Source organism: Triturus cristatus, chromosome 6, assembly GCF_964204655.1.
Source record: "Triturus cristatus chromosome 6, aTriCri1.1, whole genome shotgun sequence".
Taxonomy (NCBI): Eukaryota; Metazoa; Chordata; class Amphibia; order Caudata; family Salamandridae; genus Triturus; species Triturus cristatus.
The window spans coordinates 917,558,256-917,572,254 of NC_140589.1; the positions used below are offsets into that span (position 1 = coordinate 917,558,256).

At 50.8% G+C, this 13,999-nt stretch overlaps 1 protein-coding gene across 4 annotated transcripts in view; it reads left to right on the plus strand.

Moving 5' to 3' along the window:
- Nucleotides 1–13,999, plus strand: part of LOC146820793 (uncharacterized) — a 114,752-nt gene that overhangs the window by 38,606 nt on the left and 62,147 nt on the right. For all 4 annotated transcript variants that reach the window (XM_085611590.1, XM_085611588.1, XM_085611589.1 and 1 more), the window contains one exon: nt 2,180–2,290. In XM_085611590.1, the coding sequence (XP_085467716.1) occupies nt 2,180–2,290 (111 nt within the window). The remainder of the gene's footprint in view (nt 1–2,179; nt 2,291–13,999) is intronic.

Consider the following 13,999-nt stretch of genomic DNA (forward strand, 5'->3'; position numbering starts at 1 on the left):
TCCTGGACCAACATAAACGACGACGATACCATAAAAATCGTAAACACCATCCACTCCGGATCCCCGTAAGACCCATGCCCACACCACATCTTCAACAAAGCCAGCACTACCATTGCACCCCATCTCCGGAAAGCCATCAACTTTTCCTTTCAGACAGCAACCTTCCCGGAGATCTGGAAGCACGCCGAGATCAACGCCTTACTCAAGAAACCCAAGGCGGACCCCAAGGGCCTCAAGAACTTCCGGCCCATCTCCCTGCTCCCGTTCCCGGCGAAGGTCATCGAGAAGACCATCAACAAACAACTGACCCGCTACCTCGAGAAGAACAGCATTCTGGACCCGTCACAGTCCGGGTTCCGCAGCAACCACAGCACCAAAACTGCCCTCATCGCTGCCACCGATGACATCAGGGCCCTGCTAGACAACGGAGGAACCGCGGCCCTCATCTTCCTGGACCTGTCAGCTGCCTTTGACACGGTCTGCCACCGCACTCTACGCACACGCCTCCATGACGCCGGGATCCAAGAGAAGGCCCTGGACTGGACCACCTCCTTCATCTCTGGCAGAACACAGAGCATCCGCCCCCCCCCCCCCCCATCCGCTCCAAAGCCACCGAGATCATCTGCGGCGTACCCCAGGGCTCATCTCTCAGCCCAACGCTGTTTAACATCTACTTGGCACCGCTCGCCCACGTCGCTCGACTGCACGACCTCAACATCCTCTTCTATGCCGATGACACCCAGCTGATCCTCTCCCTCACCAAGGACCCCCACACCGCCAAAACCAACCTCCACGAAGGAATGAAAGCCGTTGCCGATTGGATGAAGAACAGCCGACTGAAGCTGAACTCAAACAAGATGGTAGTCCTCATCCTCGGATCCACCCCCTCGGCCTGGGACGACTCCTGGTGGCCCTCCGCACTAGGAACAGCTCCAACACCCACCGACCACGCACGCAACCTAGGGGTCATCCTCGACTCCACCCTCTCCATGACAAAGCAGGTCAACGCCGTCTCCTCCTCCTGCTTCAACACCCTCCGCATGCTCCGCAAGATCTACAAGTGGATCCCCACCGAAACGAGAAGAACGGTCACCCAGGCCCTCGTCAGCAGCAGGTTGGACTACGGAAACTCCCTCTATGCAGGAGCCCCGGCCACACAACTTCAGCGCATTCAGAACGCCTCTGCATGCCTGATCCTCGACACCCCTCACACCCCGCCACATCACACCCCACCTGAGAGACCTGCACTGGCTTCCCGTCAACAATAGGATAACCTTCAAGCTCCTCACCCATGCACACAAGGCACTCCACAACACCAGACCAGCGTACCTCAACAGACGACTCAGCTTCTACACCCCCACCCGCCAGCTTCGCTCCGCCGACCTCGCCCTCGACACAGTCCCCCGCATCCGAAGAGCGACCTCCGGCGGTAGATCGTTCTCCCACCTCACCGCCAAGACCTGGAACACCCTCCCCATCCACCTACGGCAGACCCAAGACCTGCTGACCTTCAGAAGACTCCTCAAGACCTGGCTTTTTGAGCAGTAGCAGCATTCCCCCCCAGCGCCTTGAGACTTGATTGATTGATTGATTGACAGTGCTTGTACCAAGGAGATGGAGATGAGTGCATAAGCCACGTACAATCTAGCCCTGGGAAAATGTATGTGAGCTTTGCATGAACTTAAACCAAGCTTTTGAAAAGTGAGTAAAAATGCAAGTCAAAAGTAAGCCTTTACCATCTATAATGAAGCCACACGGTTGGAAGAACCTTCCACCAACTCCAAGCTGATGAAACTTGGGCGGAATTTACGTATATGTTGAGCCTTAGGGAAAGTCTTTTTATTTTAATTTCCAGAGTGTTTGGATCAGAAAATGGAGCTATTGAGTGCACATGCTGTTTAACTTGTGATCATGAGACAAACTGAAAAGCGAGCGTTCGTTTGCCTGTGATAAAGTCACAGTGGTTTTTTAGACTTGAAATGCATTGGAACAAATGGTATCCAAAACAGGTTATGGCTTGAATAAACCCAACCGGTGTTTTTGACCTTTACATAAGGTGCCTTTGTGGAGTTCAATTCTGTCACATAATCTTCTTCAGTGTCAGCTATTCTGTACTGTCTGCTTATTACAGAAGAACTAATTGAGAATTTCTAATTTTTTTATTCATTTTTAATAACAGGTCCACTTATTGCTGCTTCAGTTTTTTCCTTAGCAGCAAAGGGAAAAGAAGAGCTGTGTCCCTTGGATCATGTGGAATGTGAAAGAAGGCAAAATTCCTATCATTCCCCAGGTAAGTCAGGCATTCAAAGATCTTTTAGTGGAAATTTGACATGAATTTTTAAATTTATTTTTGACACAGTCACCACACGTATACTGTGACTTGAGTGTCTTCCTATATGCCCCCGTCACAACAGTAAAATCGGAGGTTTCATCTTAGTGTGGAAGTGTGGCCCACAGTGGCACCACATCTCAGTAAAGCCCACATGCAACTAAGTGTACCACAGTTAACTATGATTACTTGGACAACTGGAGGCCAAATATTCAAGACTGAGTAGGACAGGAAAGAGTGACGTGTGTGCCTCACTACATAGTAGATAAAGTGTTGGTCTGCAGCCACTGGTATTGTAATGCTAAAAGTAGAGAGTATGGTAAAGCTAAGCCCACTAGAAAGAAAAGCGTGAGGGTGAGCCAACAGGAGAACAGACTTGATGTTGTGGCATTTGCTTCTTCGCACATTGCATCATTTCTTCTTATCCAACTGCTGAACTTCTGCCTTTTGCTGAATAAGGCACAATATTTCCTCATTTCTATTAAACACTTCTACCCACATCCACCCCACAATTAAACTCCAGAAGCGCTTTGCTGGCTTTCAGAATTACAACAAACAATATGCCCTATATATTTAAACACTTGTGCCTTAGAATCATGTCCTAAACTATCTCATGCCCTTTTAAAAAAAAATATCTTTTCATTTTGCCATTTTCAATGTAACAACATTGAAAATCAAACATCGAAAACAGTGGTGTAGAGGACACATACATAAATTAAAGTAAATCATAGTACAGCAGGTTTACATGCAGCAAGCAGTGCATGGGAATCATATCAGCATAGTGCAGACAGGTGTAATCTCGCACCCTTCCCTCCAGTGCCACAGTTTTGTGTGCTGGCCACCCAGACCCCAGGCCATTCTTAATTTTCATTCACTCATTCATTCATGTGTGGTGTGCTTTCCCATCCATCGTCAACAAAATCAAGCCCATAACATATGATCCACCGGCCCCATATTTTACAGAACTTTCGGGGGCAGCTCCTACTGGCATGTGTTACCTTCTCCACTGTCATGTAAAGGTCCATACCTCTCCACCGTTCTTGGAGGTTTGGGACTTCCACCACTTCCCACCTCTGCGCCACATCCTGTTTTGCAACCATACGGCCAAGAGAGCTGAAGAGAAGGTGGTGCCGTGGAATGTCTATCTCGTTTGGGATCCCCAATATGACGTATGTGGGTTCAGCCGGAGGCACAACCTCCAGGACCTTGCCAAGTTCCACTAGTATTGCGTTCCAGTTCCTTTGAAAAAGGGTGTGCCATAGTGTGTGCATGAAATCCCCTCTATCATTACACCAGAGGCATGCTGGCGATGTCACTCTACCCATTGTGTGTAGTTTAACCCTGTCATAGTACTCCCATTGCAAGATTTTGTAGTGAATTAGTCTCAACAAGGACTTGATAGCGACCTCCCTGGGTTGCATGAGTACCACCTCCCAGTCAACGTCTTCCAGTGTACCCACATCCCTCACCCAGCAGTCTCTGAGATCGCTCAGATTATCAGGCATATTATTGTTGAAGGGAGAGAGGATGTGGACTAATGGTCGGAGCTGGGATTCCAGGTTCGAGTCTTGGCGTCGGCTCAACACCCTGTGATTCTGGGCAAATCACTTAATCTCCCATTGCCGATGGACAGCGCCTGGATACCCTCCTGGGTAATAAGCTGAGCTACACAAATCCACTTTTCATTGTTCAATGTTCGATAAGATAGAGAAATGCCCCCCCCTAGTGAGTTCTTCTTGCATCAATCTCCCCTCCAGTGGAGCATACTCCGGTATCTCAGTGCCGAGTGGACCCACAGTGATCCAGGCATGTCTCAATTACGCATATTTAAAAAATGTGAATCTATGCAAGTTATATTCGACACACAACGTTGCCAGGGATTTAAGTTGCCCTCCAGGATATCCCCAATAGTGGAGATTCCAATTAAATCCCACAACTCAAAGCCTTGTAATTTGCCAATCTCTCCCAACCGTGTCCCCTTCCAAAGTAGTGTTCTCGTGATTTTCCGGGCCCAACGATTTGTCCTTGTTCCCCTGTCCCACACCTCCAAGGTCACCTGGGTGGCCAGGAGCAGGCCTTGCACGCCTCTTCCCCCATAGAGATAAAGTACGTAGGAACAACGTATCAGAGTATCCCTTTTTAGTCTGTATGTAGGGTGGTCCTGCGGTGTATGTATCCAGTCATTGATCGATATCAGATGCGCCTTCAAGTAGCAGGCCTCTACATCAGAGAGGGCTATCCCACCATTATAGGGGTTGCGCTGCAGGGTTCTCAGAGCTATCCTCAGATGTTCACCCTGCCAATGTAAAGACCTCACATCCCTGCTAATATTCGTGAATGTATTCCTCTGGAGTGAGAAGTATGTTTGCATAGAGGAAAATCTTCTTCTCTACGTCTTCAGTGGCTGTAGCCCGAATGCCACAGATACCCGGGTGCACCGGATCCCGTCACACCAGAGATTCTACTGTAAGGGCATATAGGAAAGGGGGCATCCCTGCCGTGTCACAGTGCCAGTGGGGAAACTCAGAAGACAACAACCTGTTAACATGGACTTCCACCCTTGATGTGCGAAAAAAATCGATACCCAGTCCCTACATTTGGGCCTGAATCCAAATTTGATCAGCATGTGTTCTAGAAATGGCCAATGAACCTCATCAAATGCTTTTCCCGCTTTAATGGACGAAAAGACATGAGACGCCGGTCAGTTTTTAACATTCATTTGTGGGTACAGCGTAATTTTAGCTGGGTGGAATGCCCCGACATGAATCCCGACTGATCCCTGTGAAAGAGGGGTGTTATGACCTGGAGCAGACTCGTCGCCAACACGGTGGCCAGGATTGCACCTCATTGTTCAAAAGAGAGATTGGGCGATAGGAGGCACACCCGTCACGAGGTTTGCACTCCTTGTGAATGACTGTGATGGTGGCAGTCCGGAGGTCTGGGGGCAGAGTTCCTGTCTCTCATGTTTCTATAAAAAGATTCAACAAGTGGGGTCCCAGGATGTCAGGATAACATTTAAAAACTTGGCAGGAATGCCATTGTGTCCCAGATTTTTACCTGTCCTGAGTTTGGAGACTGCTACCTCCATCTCCTCTAGGGGAAAGTCACTCTCCAAGGCTTCAACCTCCTCAGGCCCTGGAACCGGGGTCAGAATGCCATCTAAGTAATGCGTGATGGCTGTGTGGTCACTTAAGGAGTGGGCCTCGTAAAATGAACCATAACAAGTGGCAAACGCCTGGACAATCTGGCCGTCCATGGTGTGGGAAGCCCTTCTGTCGTCTCGAATCCCTTTGACCCATCTGGCCTCCCGTTCTTTTTTTACTAAGCCAGCAGAGACGTTTCCCAGCCTTGTCCCCCACTTCAAACAAACGGTGTAGGGTCACCAACTTTTGCTGTCAAGCCTTATCCTGTGCCAGGTCACGGTATTCCTTGCTGAGGGCATCAAGTTGTCTATATAGTAGGGTGCCAGGAGAGTGGTCCGATCTCTCCTTTAAGCGGAGGATTCGTTGCTCAAGGTGCTCCAGCTCCGCTACCTCTCGCTTCTTTCTTTGATCAATGAGGTTTTGTGCGCTATCTTTTAGGATGGGTGTTTACGCCTCCCATAACATAAATTTTGAGTCAACCGAGTCCCTATTTGCCGCGAAGAAGAGTTCAGTGTCTGCCTGGAGGCCTCTATCCACTCCCTCATCTCAGAGCTCCTAGGCATTCAATTTCTACCCTATTCCCAACGATCTGGGTTTCGCCCCCAGTTGAACAAGCAGCGGTGAATAGTCAAACAAACCTCGCCCTAAGTACTCTGCTGGGGACACTTCCCCCCCTCCCCTTCCAGCATAAAGACATAGTCCAAATGGGAGTAAATTCTATGACCCCCAGAGAAATAAGAATATTGTCCGGTTTGTTGATTTCGGCATCTCCCTAAGTTGGACAGCCCTAGTGTGTCCACGATTTGGGCCTGTGGTGTAGCTCGTGGGCTCCCGCCCTGTGTTTCAGAGTGGTCCAGCGATAGTTGCACCACGTCATTAAAGTCCCCACCTAAAATATGGAGGGACCTGGGGTCTTCAGCAAGATATCTACCACTTTGGCCAGCTTGGGAGCCTGGAGACGGGAAGGTGCATAGACACAGTTCGAAGTATGTTCCTGCCTAGCCGAAGTGCCCCGAACTTACACATCTTTACCGTTTGGGTCAGTCCATCTCTGTGTCACCGTGAAGAAGGGTGATTTTTTTTTATCAGTATTGTAACACCCATGGACCCGGAGGTGTAACCCACATGTGCCAGAGCCACGTACACTCCTCTCCCCAGCAAACGACATTCAGTGCCCCCTAAATGTGTCTCTTGTAGCATGACTATGTAAGGTTGAATGCATCTAGTATAGGTCGTTACCAACCCACGTTTGTTTTTATTTCCCAATCTACTCACATTCCACGTTAAATCCACAAGCTATATGAGTAGACAAGTGTCCAAAGGCAAAGTTCAGCTGTGGTCTCCCAAAGAGGGGGTACCATTGGCCGCTGTCGTCTGTTCACTGTTCAGGCGTCCTGCAATTGGAATGCCACTTCAGCGGTTAGGATGCTCCCTTTCCAGGCCATGGATCTGCGACTGGTGACCTTAGCCCACCATATCTGTCTCTAATGCCACGATCCCGATAGCCAGAGGATGCAAACTTTCCATCTCCGAGGATGAATTACCCCCCCCCCCCCCCCCGGACCTAGACGGGGAAGTCTTGGACAGTACTTGTCCCCTGGGCTTCTTTGTGGCCAGTCAGTGATCTCCCGCCTTGGGTCCCTGGATCCCTGGATAGCTGCTGGCTGGGCCCTGCATCTGGCCCCAGCTTGAATCTGGGCCTTTCCTTCAGCCAGGACCAAGCCTCCTCAGGCTTCTGAAAGAAGAGGGCCCTATCTTGATATAAGACCTTCAGTTTAGCAGGAAACAGTAACGTACTGGACTCGAAAGGCACACAGTTTTTGTTTTTACGGACTGGAACTTGCATCGCTGACACTGAACCTCTCGACTGTAGTCAGGGAACACAATGATTTTGGAGTTAGCGTTGCGCAAGTCTCCATTATGGTTGGCCTCGCTGAGGATCATATCTCTGTCCAGAAAGTTAACAAAATTTGCTATTATGTGGTGAGGCAAGACCCTCGGGTGGTCTCGCGCCAAGGGCCCTGTGAGCCCTTTCTACTACAAACTTGTCAGAGTGGAAGGTGGTCAGCAGCCAGTTGGTTAAGAACTTGTTGGTATCAGTGCCATCCACCCCTTCCAGAAATTAAACAAAGCAGAGATTATTTCTGTGTGCTCGATTTTCCACATCTTCCAGGTGCGACATGATGTCTGCGTTAGTCTTGCGGGTATCTTCCACACCTTTCTTAAGGCTGTGTACCATGTCTTCCACCTCCAAGTGTCTGGTCTCAGCCGTCATCACCCTCTCTGAGACATTAGGTATGTTTTGGCGGAGAAGGAAAACCTCAGAGGAAACCTCGCCTATCTTGTTCTGGAGTGCCTCCCTAGAGGATTGAATCGCTTGGAGGTGGGCCGTGTTGTTGGGTATGAGGCTGCGTCAGCCTCCTGTTCCAGTATTGGGGGGCACAGCCCTTGTATATCTGTTCATATTCCCTTCTCACGATTGTTTGGCCTCCTTGGCCTTCACCATTGGCCAGGGCACTTTCCAGTCAACCGCAGTGCGAGGAGGATGTCACACTGTGCCCTTGGGGGGAGGAAGGGGGCTGGTGGGGATCTCCGGGTAGGGGCACCCAATGTTGTCAACCACACTCCTCGATGCGGCCTGTGAGAAAGCTCAGTGCAGGCACAGTCTCTGGCCTGCTCCCATTATCCACTCCTTCATCCAGCATTGGTGCGGAAGGTGCCACGAGTTAACTCACCACTGCAAGGGGGCAGGACTTTGCCCCCCACCACCACCAGTGTCCACATAAGTCTCCACCCATGTCACTTCACCCGCAAAGTCAGTAACCAAGCATGCCCCCACTTACAGTTGTAACGCTGGACAATCGGCAGACCCAGCCATGTCAGTGGCTCGGCGATATGTGAAGAACAAAGTGGAGCCTGGGACTGGGACACCTCTTCATAAGTCCGCTTGGCTGGTGGTGCTTTCAGGAGTTCAAGCCAGCAACACCACCGTGGAAAATCGGAGACGAGGTCCCTCCAAGGTGTCGCCTCGAACTTTGCAGCACTTGCCCCGGGGCTCAAGGCCCTCGCAGATCAATGAGGGTCTCAGCAGCCGCCAGCACGCCCGTGGAGTCTGAGGAGTACTGCCCCTTCATCAGCCCAACGATGGGCCCCAACTAGGTCTACCAAACCTTGCCCAGAACGCCTGCCCCAGCAGATCTCAGCAGGCCCTATGGGACGGGCACGCCGTGAGCCACACCTCTTCAGGGCAAGGCCCTGGGTCACAGGCAAGGCAGCAGATTAGGTTTAGATGGGGGCCCTCCCTCTGTCCAGTCCAGGATCTAGCTCCATCTGGGGCTCCGGAGCGCACATCTCTCAAACCTCTGGGTTCTTCTTCACCAGCAGGCTCCCCAGAGCAGCTCCTCCGCCCTACACACCTGCCTTGTCCCGGCCGAGTGGTTCTATCGCCCGCTCAAGTGGGCCGACGCAACCAGCCTCGCCTGAGCAGACCGCGAGTCAAGATCTCCCTGAAAGGGAGCATTTCATCTCTCGGGCCACGGTGGTGACACTGTGAAGGGGGGAGGGAGGATGGGGGTAGAGAGAGCGTATTCACTGCTAGAGCCCCGGGGGTGCCCACAATTGTATTGGCCCGGGAAATCAGGTCATGCAGAGAGTGGTCACCACCATGTTGGCTTATCCAGGGCAGCACTTTGTTCACGGGCCCCAAAAGAGCTAATCTGCTCGCAGCTCCCAAAAGAGCTAATCTGCTTGACATCCAATTAATCCGGCGGCCCTCAGTGGCACAGGAGAGCCGCCGTATCAAAGGTGTCGCCACTGTATATGTAGATGGTCCCTAGTAAGGCAGGATTAGTCTTGGATTAGTGGCCGGTCGCCGGAGCTCACGAACAGTGCAGCTACCCGGCCATGTTGCTGGCCACGCCCCCCCCCCTCATGCACTCTTATGTTAAATCGGCTGCATACCACAGCCAGCGAATGTGACTACTTTACTTACTCAAACCTTGACTTTCTACTTGTTAGTTACATTTCAAACAGAACAGCAGATATTCATGATCAGCAGCTGAGCCACATCACCCATTAAAACACCACAAGCAGTTAGGAGTGTTGCCCTTTTTATTGAGAGAGACTACTCATTTCAGATGTGAGACAGCTGCTGACTTGCTCCTCTTATGTCTGTTTCACTCCACTTCCGAATGCTTCTCAGCTTTGATTTGTTACTGTACGTTGAAGTTTTGTGTTAACAGGACTTCTGTTCACTAAATTAAATAATTCCTGTGACCTAAAAGCCACCGAGATTTAGATCACTGCTCATTGTGATGTCCCTGCACTTTGATGCAATAGTTGAGATGCATGCAACCAGCAGGGTTCAATTACTACAACTACTGGTAGGATGACCCAAGCTGATCCAGATCGCACTGAAGACATATACACACTCTCTGACACAAAATCCCTGCACCTTTCTACCACACCCACACAGTTATAATAAACCATATTCAGCTCATCTTCATTGCATAGTCAGGCAACGGGCTAGCCACTGCACTCTGAAGCCAGGTGAATCCCCATTCATTGAACTAGTCTGTTGCATAGCAAAGTGTCAATTCACACAGTTGCAAAAAATACAACCTCATTAATATTTATAAGACAGGAGTAGTATTGCGGCTCTATGCAAAAGACTGCAAATGCAGGACTGGGGGCAAAGCTTGGAGGCGGTCACATAGGCCTCACCACACACAAAGTGTGGTGTACAAGATAGCAATGCCCACTCCTTAGGGGTGTGTGTCGCGTAAGGATGTATATAATGGTTCAATTCTACTTTAGCGGTGGGGCAAAGATTTGAGAACTGCGTCCGGAGGTCGTGGCTGGGTGCAAGGTGACATTTATCTATAGATTCAGTACGGAGCGACCTCCGCCCGCGAGTGCATATCACAACTTTGAGGGGTTAACTTGTTGGGGGAGGGGGGGGGGGTAGTGGGAGGTGTGGGTAATTTCTAAATGGGATGCGGCATGGCCGAGTTGAGGGTGGTCTGCTGTGGGAGGAGGGAGAGGGATGGGTTTCAGTTCTTTGTTCAGAGGCTGGTCCGGCGGCGCATGGGGCTGCTCATGTTACACGACGGAGATCATATACAACACTTAGAGGAAGGAGTAATGCAAAAAGAACAGGATAGTAATGAGTAACACTACTGCTCCTCGAGGGGCGCTAGACTCCATAAGGGTGGTGACCTGGAATGTTAGAGGCCTGAATGACCACCGGAAGTTGCGTAAGGTGTTGCAGTACCTTAATAGACATGTCATTGATGTGGCCTTCCTCCAGGAGACGCACCTCCCAAACCAGAGTCCCATGTTGCGCACTAGAGGGTTGCTGGGCAATGCGCATGCGGCCGGATTTACAACACATGCCAGAGGGGTGCTTACTTGGATCAATCCTAAGTCGGGGTACACGGCGCAGCTGGTGGCAGCGGATAGCGGGGGTAGGTATATACTATCCCGATGTCAGGGTAGAGGCCTCGATTTGCTATTGGTCAATGTTTACGGCCCAAACTACGACTGCCCGGAGTTTTACACTATGCTGGCCACGACAGTGAGGGATAGCAGAGCACCTCAAATCTTGTGGGGAGGAGATTTCAATATCGTAATAAACCCGAGCCTAGACAGATCGGGGGGACCGGCCAGAGCTCCGGCGGCGGCAGTTACAATTCTGCACAGGGCAATGATCAGTATGGATCTTTCTGATGTATGGAGAACACTTAACCCTGCGGTGGGAGGCTACACACACTATTCGGCCTACTATAACCTGCACACGCGTATTGACTACTGGTTCGCAACGACGTCTCTTATGCCGCAGGTGCGATCGTGCCAGGTGTTGCCGCGAACCCTATCCGATCACTCCCCTGTGTTGTTGATTCTCGCCACCCCTAGGAAGACCATACCCTCATTTACGTGGCGATTTCCCCCGTACTCTTTATTGGATCCTCTATTTAAGGAGGAAATGGCGGAAGCAATAACAACATTTTTCGATGCCAATATTGGCTCAGTTGGTAGTTTCCAAACGGTCTGGGAGGCGTTTAAGGTATATATCAGAGGGGTGGCCATTACTAAGCACTCTGGGGTGCTGCGCTCCATTCGACAGAGATTGTCGACGTTGGAGCGCAGATTGGGGGAGTTGGAGGCGGAGCGGCTGCTTGGTGAGGCGGAGGGCGCTACAGGAGAGCTGAAGGCACTGTTAGTGGAATATCATGAGGCGGCAGACACTGAGGTGAAGCACTTGGGGAAGTATGCTACGGCTCCGGTGTATGGAGAGGGTGACAGGCCGGGCTCAGTGCTGGCTAACATACTAAAGGCCCGGAGGGGTAAAGCCAACATTACAAAAATCAGATCGGACAAAGGGGACCTACTTACTGAGGATGCAGATATTGCGGCTCGCTTTCGGTCGTATTACGCAGAGCTATACGCTTCATGACAGACTGATATGGCTGAGGACATACGGGATTATCTGGATCATATACAGTTACCCTTCCTCTCTAATTCACATAGGGAATTCCAGGCCCTTCCCATTGAGAAGGATGAAATCTTGGAAGCGCTTGCGGGCATGAGGGCGAATAGTGCGCCAGGGTCGGATGGCCTAACGGTAGCTTTCTACAAAACCTTCTCGGATCTATTGCTACCACATATATAGCAGCTGTTTGACGATATGTGTGCTACGGGCCAAATGCCACAGTCTATGCGTGAGGCTATCTTGGTGGCTATCCCCAAGCCGGGCAAGACCCTGGAGGAGTGCAGCTCCTATCGCCCGTTATCCTTGCTAAACGTAGACACTAAGATATTTGCGAAGGGCTTGGCCACGCGCCTTGCCTTGCTGACACCGGAGCTCGTGACTCCGGAGCAGGCGGGGTTTGTGCCCGGTAGAAACCTTACCTACAACCTACCGACGGTGTTTGGCACTATGCAACATGTCAGGCAGGATTCGAAGACACTTGCGGTCTTCCTTGACATGGAGAAGGCATTCGACTCGGTTGAATGGCCCTTCATGCGACAGGTTTTGACTAAATTGGATTTGGGTCCAGTCTTCTTACAGATGATCGGGGTACTATATAAGGCACCCACTGCGAGGATACGGCTGGGTGACCTAGTCACGGACGCTATCCATATTTCCAGGGGAACGTTTCAGGGTTGTCCCCTATCGCCCATATTGTATGCTCTGATTGCGGAGCCTCTGGCGTGTGCTCTACGGCAATATGATGGCCTCACAGGGGTGAACTTCCCCACCTACAAGATAGTGGTATCCACCTACGCAGATGACACCGTGCTGTATGTCCGAGACCCTGAGAATAATTTGGCACCGGTGCTGCGGGAAGTGGTGCATTTTGGGGCACTCTCCGGACTGCAGGTCAGTTGGACTAAGTCCATCGCCTTTCCGTTGACCCCATCCACGACTCCGTTCGCGATGGAGTATCCGCTTCAGTGGTCAGACGATTCGGTCAGGTACCTGGGAATACGGCTGCATACAGATCTGGAAATAATACTTAGGGAAAACTATGGCAGGGCCATTGACAACCTGGAAGACGCTGTGGAGATCTGGATTGGGCTACCTCTCTCGCTGGTAGGTAGGATATCTATCATGAAAATGGTAGTACTGCCTAGATTTTTATTTTTGTTTACTAATATTCCTATTGTGCTGCCACGCGTCTTTTTCACAAGGCTTAATAAATCCTTGTTGAGATTAGCATGGGCGGGCAAACAGGCTCCAGTTAGCTGGCGATTGCTAACACTGCCTTACCATATAGGAGGACTTGGGGCGCCCGATTTGGAGTTATACTACAGGACAGCACAGGGGGCTCAGGCGCACAGTTGGATCCATGGTGAGGATTCAGTCCCATATCTTAAACTGGAGAGATTGTTTGATGAGCCTCTCCCGCTGCCGGCGGTCATCTTTGAGTCAGCTGACCGTAGAACGGGATTTCTGGATTCCCTCAACTCAACCAGGCATGCATGGAATAACATACTGCAACATACAGCTGGGGCACTGTTATATTCTCCGGCAATGCCACTAGAGTGGGCGGTCTGGCTGCCTTCCTGCAGGGATCACGGAGTGGTACGGGCCCTCCAGGAGATGGGAATTCGCACGATGGGAGATTTGTTCATAGATGGCACGGCAATAACCTGGGACGAGATCGCTACTGGGGCGGAGGCCCCTACGCAGCTGCAGCGCTTCCAATTCCACAGGGTGAGGGGGGCGTGGTGGCAGCATCTGGGAGATGACATGGCTGAACCCCCGGAGGTGCCGGAATTAACCTATCTTATCAAACATAAATGTCCCCGTAAGCTGATATCCAAACTCTATAGCATTGCAATGTCGCAGAGAACACAGCACTACACTAAGGCCAGACTGACCTGGCAAAGGGACCTAGACATTGTGATAGACGATGCCATGTGGGCGTACTGCTGTGCCGGTACGTGTCGAATATCATTACATGGCAAGCACAGATTGCTACATTTTAAATATATAAATAGAGTCTATTATACGCCAGCCAGA